Source organism: Nematocida major, assembly GCF_021653875.1.
Source record: "Nematocida major strain JUm2507 chromosome Unknown 2437, whole genome shotgun sequence".
Lineage (NCBI taxonomy): Eukaryota > Fungi > Microsporidia > Nematocida > Nematocida major.
The window spans coordinates 27,857-35,051 of NW_025952935.1; the positions used below are offsets into that span (position 1 = coordinate 27,857).

Genomic DNA, 7,195 nt, shown 5'->3' on the forward strand with positions numbered 1-7,195 from the left:
CTCTGCAAAGTGTGCGTCTGCATAAAGAAAGCCGGAGTCCTGCCTAACCTTCTGTGTCCAGACTCTGGAAGGCTGGCCGTGGAGGAGAGAACTGGTTTGGATTACTGAACAATTTCCTATGGCACGGCTGTTCCCAGCCTGCAATGGCTTATTTTAAGGCCTTTGGCAAGATCTGCAGACATAAAAAAGAGAAAGGCACTTCCAAGAGCTTCTTTCCTGTTTGAAAGATTCCTTCCAAAGTTTGCAAACAAAACAAAAACTTCTTAGTGTTCTGTCCTATATTCTGTTCCTGCAAACAGCCCGGCTTCTATTTTCTATCCGTGCTTTGCATGTGCTGTCTGCAAGCGCTCTGCCGCCATTCGGGGGTGCGCTTTGCTGCATTCCACATTTTCGCCAAAGGCTGCATGGCTGTGAAAACCAAACAGTCTGGCAAGCGGCCCTTTTGCCGCACTTGGCCAAAACAGGGCCTCCGGTTTCTTCTGGGGATGGAGGGCGGCAGCTTGCAGGCAGGGCTTATTGTGCAGGCACTTTTCTTGGGCAATTCGGATGCTGCTTTGGCAGTCAACAGATGTGGCTGCGTATTTGGGCAGCCCTGCTGCAGGAGAAAAGAAAGAAAAATAAAGTGAGCAAAATGTAGTATTCTGGAGCATGTTGGTAGTATAGTAGAAAAGAGAAGAAGGGCAGAAGTGGAAAGATGCAGCGAAAGGGGCAGGAGGATGGTTTGGTGCAGGGAGGCGGGTGTTCCCGTCTGGGGGCTCTGTTGTTAAGTGTGGGGGCTTGCTGGTGCGTGCGGGCGCAGCTGGGTCTGCTGTTATTGCGTGCTGGCGTGGAATGTGCAAAACAAGCCGGGCATTGGATGCGAAAGGCCAGGAGAAGGCAGTGCGGGGGCAGTGAGTGCGCAGAAGACGAAATGGGAGAGCGAAGAGAAGCCCGGAAGACAGGCGGTACGGAAGGCAGAAGAAGAGAGCATTCAGAGGTAAGGGTTTATTTTTCTGCAAGCGACATTATCTTGTAGTAGACGAGCATTGCGGAGAGGGCAGCGCAGGGGAGTGGGAGCGCAGCGGCGGAGTTTGGGTTGGCTGCTGAGCTTATGGCTGCATTGAGGTGTTCGCCCGTGCGTGGGTGCCTTTCGAGGTGTATGGAAGTGTCTGTGGGCGTGTCTGCAGAGGCGTTTTTGGTTGTGCCTGTGCTTGTAATGGTGGTTGTGGGAGTGTCTGTGCTAGTAAAGGTAGTTGTGGGGCTGCCTGTGCTTGTAATGGTGGTTGTGGGGGTGCCTGTGCTTGTAAAGGTAGTTGTGGGAGTGGTTCTAAAAGCGGGGGCGTGCAGCTTCAGGGCTGTGATCCTTTCCGCAATAACTTCTTTCTCTATTCCACTCGCGCATTGGGCATTTGTTCCCTTGATGTTCCCCTGCATGGCATTTACCTTTTCCACATATATATTGTAGCATTCTTTTTTTTTAAGCATGCGTTTCGCCAAAACATCAGCGATAGGCTTTAAAAGAAGCTTGGCGTCGCTTACCTCTAGTAGGGCGAGGCCTTCCTCTGTTGGCTTCAAGCATATCTCGCTCGTCTCCAAGTAATGCCTTGCCATTTTAAACAGCGCTTCCATGTATTGCAGGTCCGCGTGCATCGATGTTGGGTTTTCCCAGGTCTCTTTGATGGTCGGCGCGGTTTGCCGTTCCATGAAGGTTTTCAGCAAGTTCTCTGGCTTTTTGTGATTCGGGTGCTCTGAGGAGGCGTGAAAGTGCATGACCTCATTGTTTTTTATGCGGTCCACAAGAGAGAGGGCTGGGAAGGTAAAATTGCCGCCATTGCATTCGAGCATATGCAGGCCGTCTTCTTCCTGCATTGCTTCCTCTATGTTGCGGAAAGAAGCGCGTGCCGCCGCTGTAACGTCATCGACAAATCTGAACTCGTCTAGCAGCGCGTATATTTCTGCTCTGAGGTGGGAGGCAGCGACTCTGTGGCGGATGTCTGGCTCGAGGCAGGCGAAGTCCAGGATGTGGTGCACTTGCTGGAATTTTTTGTGTGTTAGGTGCATGCTTCTGATGAGGGCCCCGCGGGCAAACTTGTATGCAATTATAGGAGCCATTGCGATTTCTTTGCGCAGATCGTCGTTCTCCTTCCTGGACTTTGAGACGCAGCTGTCGGTGAGTGTTTTTATGCTTTGTTTGAGGGTGTAGCACTTCTCTTGCTCGCCTATACACTTTTCGGCCTCGTAGTGCAGGAATGTGGCTGCGAATGCGCTGCACTCTTCATGCGTTTTGCTGCGTTTGCTGTCTAGAAGGTTTAGAAACAGAAAGTAGCTGTGCGCAGAGTTGTGTATCTCGTCTTTTGAGGACAGGCCTACTGTCTTTTTAGTGCCCTGCAGTTCGCCGAGGTTGATGTATTCGTCTGTAGCAAGATGGTCCTTCGGGTAGACGCCCCTTACAAAGTTGGACCAGAGCTTTGTGTATCCGGGCGGGGTGTGGTTCGAGCGGGGTGTGCGCGTGTGCTCGCACGTAAAGAGGTTTAAGCAGTCCCCAGCCAGGGTGTCCTCTGCAATGCAGCGATTCCCTTCTTTGGTAAGTGCGACCAACGGCGTGGGGCGGTTAAAGCATGCATCCAGGCCTGCGGACATTCCAATTGTCCCGAAAATCGCTAGCAGCAATGCGATGACAATGCGCAAATAAGAGTTCATGCGTTTGGGCTATTCTGCTCTTTAAATAGCTGATTTTTAATAACCCGATTGTTTTTGTTTATGTAGTGATTTATTGGAATTCCCACAAATCAAAGAAAATAAAAATTCCCGCTCACTCTGGTTTTCCACTTTCGTGTTTCCTTCCAAGTTGCACATTCTCTTCATCTATCATCCGCGCCTTTCGCCTGTCTGCCACGCAAGTTCCTATGCGGCCTTTCGCAGATGTTTCTTCGCTTCCCTTACGCTCCGGGCGCATTCCATTACCCTCAATCTGGGCTTACATGGCCACGAAAACAAGGGTACTTCTAAGAGCTTCTTTCTTGTTTGAAAGTTTCCTTCCAAAGTTTGCAGAGCACGCTTCTTCTGAGGCTCTGCAGGAGCAAAACCAACCCGAATTCTCTCGAGTCCTCTGCAGCCGCCTGCGCCTTGCCTTTTTTTTGCCCAATGCGGCGGCAAGACCAGCGATCTGTGCACGGCTGTGCGGACTATCCAGGCGGGGCAGGCGGGGAAGGGCCTAGTGCGGGCGGGGAAGGTGGCGCAGGAGCTGCTGTTTACGTGTCTCCTGTTGATGTTTTTCCACTTTGCGGCAGAGCGCCGCGCGCTTCTGCTGGAGGTGTACCAGCTCACGAAGACGGCGCATTTTAGCAAGCACATTGCCATGGGGTGGAACCTCGACTTTTTTGACGATGTACTAAAGAGCACCCGGCGCAGCAGCATGAAAGCTGCGCTTTTGGCGAGCGGCGGGATAGAGAAGTTTGCAGCGTTCCAGAAAACACTTGAGAGGATGAAGCGTGTGCGGCAGAGGTCCTGAGGTGTTCGGCGAAACGGCAAGTGGCGCGCGTGCACACTTCCTGCATCTGGCGCAGAATGGAAGAAAAAAGAAGAAAAATAAAGCGAGCAAGATGTAGTGTGTTCTGGAGGGGTTGGAGAAAAAACTAGAATGGAGAATTTATTTTTTGGAGTATATAGCAGTGTGTAGTAGAAAAGAGAAGGAAGGCATAACGTGGAGAGAAGGTGCGGCAGAAGACAGGAAAGGATAGTTTGGCGCAGGAAGGCGGGTGCAAAGGGGCCCTGAAAAGAGCAGGCAGAAAGTTTGTGCTGTATGCTGGACGCATAGTTGCTCGTAATTGGTTATTGTTTAGACAGACCTAATTGAAAGGTCAATACATTTTGGACATTATCGGACAAATTACACACACGTGTATTTAAGCAGGTCGAAACCAATAAAGGACAATGTTTGACATGGCCAATTCCTGTATTACAACTAGTGAAGAGAGAAGGGTAAAGAATGCAAATTTACCAAAGATTTATTATGCAGGCGAAAGAAAGGCGAGTGCGAAGTACACGCAACAGGATAGGGATACCGAAGACTCCGACTGGGAGACTCCCAGGGAGAGTAAACCCAAAGAAGCTCGATTCCCCTCAGGGAATCCGGAAGAACTCCGTCACATAGGGGAGATACTAGACGCTTTAAGGGCTTCGTGCAACTATGGAGGCAAAGTGGAACGTATTCTGGAAGAGCTAGAGCTAAGACTCCACCTCCAGGCATGGGGCCATGACATGGCACCCAGTATAAGGGTTTATTGTTTAGCTATAGGTATCTCTGATATTAAGTTCCCTAACTTAGCAGAAGCAAGGAGGGCACTGGTAGAGCTGAGTAGACGTCTGTTTGCGGAAGAGTCAAGAAACCAAGGAAGAGGATGGACAGAGGTAAAACCTGATGTTATAGAGCGTTTCGAGAGTACTCGGAACTACAAGCCGTACCAGTTTCCCCGGAGACCCGAACGAGTGTCCGAATGGGAAGTTTGGTTGAGTAGAGTCGCCACAGCCATAATGATGGAACTTACCACATTCCCTGAGCTGAAGGCCGAAATTATGGAAGCACCGGAGAAATATCCATGGGGCTGGGATGAAGTGAAGTTCAACCAACATTCCAAGGAAGTACTCAAACAACTTTGGAAAACCATGCAGGAGTATATACGAATAATGGCTCCGAGAGAACGTAACCCGGAGACTAAATCGTCGCCCAAGAACAAGTCCAAATCCAGTCGATCCACAGTAGTATGCACCAAGTGCAAGCGAAAAGGCCATTCTCAAGAGACGTGCTACGCCAAGACGCGAGACGCGCAAGATCGACAAAAGGAGTCCTCTGCAGGCCGGGCGACGGGAAAAGAGGCCGCTTGGAAGACACTGGCTCGGATGGGAACTGCAGACAGCATGGCTCTTGTAGACACGGGGGCATGTGCCACAATACTGAGAAAGGAAGTGTATACAGAGCTAAAACAAGAAGTTGGCGTAATGGGAGAAGGGTCGGCAGGGAAGGCTTGCGGCCGCGGGCGAGAAGTGGCATGCGGGCCTGCAGAGGGGCGGCTTAGTAGATGGCGCGCGCTGGAGGGAGTCTGCCCGGAAGATCTAGCTGGAAGGGGGCGGCAGGCATGCAGGCCCGGCGAGGATGCGAAATAGAGAAGTGGGGTAAGAAGGGGCAGGGCAGTTGCAAAAGGCAGGCTGCGCTGCAGTGCGTTCTACCCTGCACATCTGAGCGTCTGCTGGCTCCATCCACCCAGCCAGGAGGGCAAACGAAGCGCAGCGACTCTGTCCGGCCCGGAGAATGCGCCACTGGCACAGACGGGTTGCGCGGCACGAAGTATTTGACGAGGCAGAGCAAAACACAAGAGCATCCACGACGGGAGACGGGGCGAGGACACAAAAGCATCCGATCGAAGACACAAAGAAATATGTCCAAGTGCACGGTGTGCTTGCAGAGAGGGAATGGGTGTGCACTCGAGCAAACAAAGGCGGGGGGAAGGCGAGGACATAGTGCTGGCTGGCTATTTCTCCCGAGAATGGGCAAGTCCGTAAACCCGGGGGGCAGACAGAGTTCAGGCCCTCCTGCAGCACGGATTCGGGTTTAAAGGAATGTACAGAGAAGGAGAAAGGGACTCGGCAGCGCACACGCAGAGGGCTTAGCTGTGGAAGAGCAGAGGTGGGCCAGGTGCGCACGGGGGCAGCAGAGAGTTGGAGAAGTGCCGGAGACAGGGTACTCTACGAAAAGAAGCCAGAGCCCACACAAAGACGGCAGGCACTTTGAAGAGGCAGGCATGGCTCGGGAGAAGGGATGCCTGCGCAGTAAGGAGGGGTGCACTAGCGCAAGGCGGCCAAGCATGTGGCCAGGCCACAGGTTGTCGCGGGTGCTGGTTGCTGTTTATGCTGGCTTGGCAGAGGCCATGCAAGAGTACGACAAATTAAAAGCAAGAATAAGTATTTACGCAGGACAAATTTTCTGGACAAAAGACAACTTTTCACTGGCGCTTCAAGTGTTGCAACCAGATGTCTGGCATGGGGGGATGGGCGGCATGGAAGAAGCCGAAGGCTGAAATCCAGTCGAAAGAAGTTTTATTTTTGCTTGCAGGGCCGAGGGGAAAGTTAGAATTCGGGCGATTCTATTTTTGGCAGAAGTTGTATAAAAATGCAGCGAATATACTGCTAAGAGCAAGCAAGCGGCAATCGAGCGCACAGGCGCATTCCTCTGGCCGGGAGCAGCGCGGGCATAACAAAGCAGTTTGCAAAGGCTTTTATTTCGCAAGAGAAGGCCGCAGGCCTTGTGCCTTTCCTCTGGTGCGCGCATGCGCTGCGGCTATTTCTTCCTCTTTAGGATGGACTGGAGCATGTCCACCATGCCGTTGAACACCTCTTCTCCGCTGGGCACCTGCGACAGAGCGCTCCGGCGCCTCTCCAGATCCTGCAGAAACACAGAGGCTTCATTGCTGTCTATATAATAGCTGCGTCTGTACGTCTTGATTGACTTTAGCTCAACCCTGCTGCACAGAGCAATCATCAGATCGGGCGGGGTGTCTTTGTGTTTCAAGCTGGCGAGAAACAGGAGGAGTTCAAAGATTTCCTTGGCGTCTCGCGCCATCTCCAGATATTCTTCTTCCACATCCACAATAAGCTCGCAGATTTTGTCAATGCGGGCCGTTGAGTTGTCTGCAAGCAAAAGGGGGAACAAACTATCGATGTTGAAATTCCCTGTTAGTAGTTCGCACCGGAAAAGAGACTCTCTCGACTTAGCCGTGTACTCTGTAAGGTACTTCATGATGGCGTTCCCTGCGGGCGCACAGTTGGTTCCGGTGTACTTCCATATGTCTCGGATGCTGTATGGGTGTCTATAGAATACAGCAAGTATTCTCTTTGCCAGGCCAATTTTTGGAAATAGCTTGCCCAGCATATCCAGGCATACTATATCCCCCAGCGATTTGCGTTGCGTTACATTGTCGTCCAACGGAAGGCTGCCGAGCAGGTTCGAGAGGAGGCGCGTGCCCGGGTGCTCCTGGGCAAGCTCGATACCGTTTGCTGCTGCATGGAAGATGAAGTCCTTAGTGATTGCGAATACCGGGTCCTGCTTTAAAGCCAGCCCCAGCACCAAAAGCTCGTTTAGGTGCTCTGGGGCTGCATCTGCCGCCAGGCGGCCTGTGGCCTCCCGTATGCCTTGAGCAAGCATTTTCCCTTGAGGATCCAT

At 52.0% G+C, this 7,195-nt stretch overlaps 3 protein-coding genes across 3 annotated transcripts; 1 reads left to right on the plus strand and 2 right to left on the minus strand.

The window, feature by feature from the left end:
• Window positions 1-984: 984 nt before the first annotated feature.
• On the minus strand, window positions 985-2,679 carry NEMAJ01_2029 (uncharacterized protein; the record flags this gene model as incomplete). The annotated part of the gene is made up of 1 exon (XM_047915867.1): window positions 985-2,679. The coding sequence occupies one exon, from the start codon at window positions 2,677-2,679 to the stop codon at window positions 985-987; it is 1,695 nt and encodes a 564-aa protein (XP_047771824.1).
• Window positions 2,680-3,912: 1,233 nt separating this feature from the next.
• NEMAJ01_2030 (uncharacterized protein) lies at window positions 3,913-5,142 on the plus strand (the record flags this gene model as incomplete). Its single annotated transcript, XM_047915868.1, has 1 exon — window positions 3,913-5,142. One exon carries the CDS (start codon window positions 3,913-3,915, stop codon window positions 5,140-5,142), a length of 1,230 nt encoding a protein of 409 aa, XP_047771825.1.
• A 1,171-nt stretch (window positions 5,143-6,313) lies between these two features.
• NEMAJ01_2031 (uncharacterized protein) lies at window positions 6,314-7,177 on the minus strand (the record flags this gene model as incomplete). The annotated part of the gene is made up of 1 exon (XM_047915869.1): window positions 6,314-7,177. The coding sequence occupies one exon, from the start codon at window positions 7,175-7,177 to the stop codon at window positions 6,314-6,316; it is 864 nt and encodes a 287-aa protein (XP_047771826.1).
• Between the last annotated feature and the right edge of the window lie 18 nt (window positions 7,178-7,195).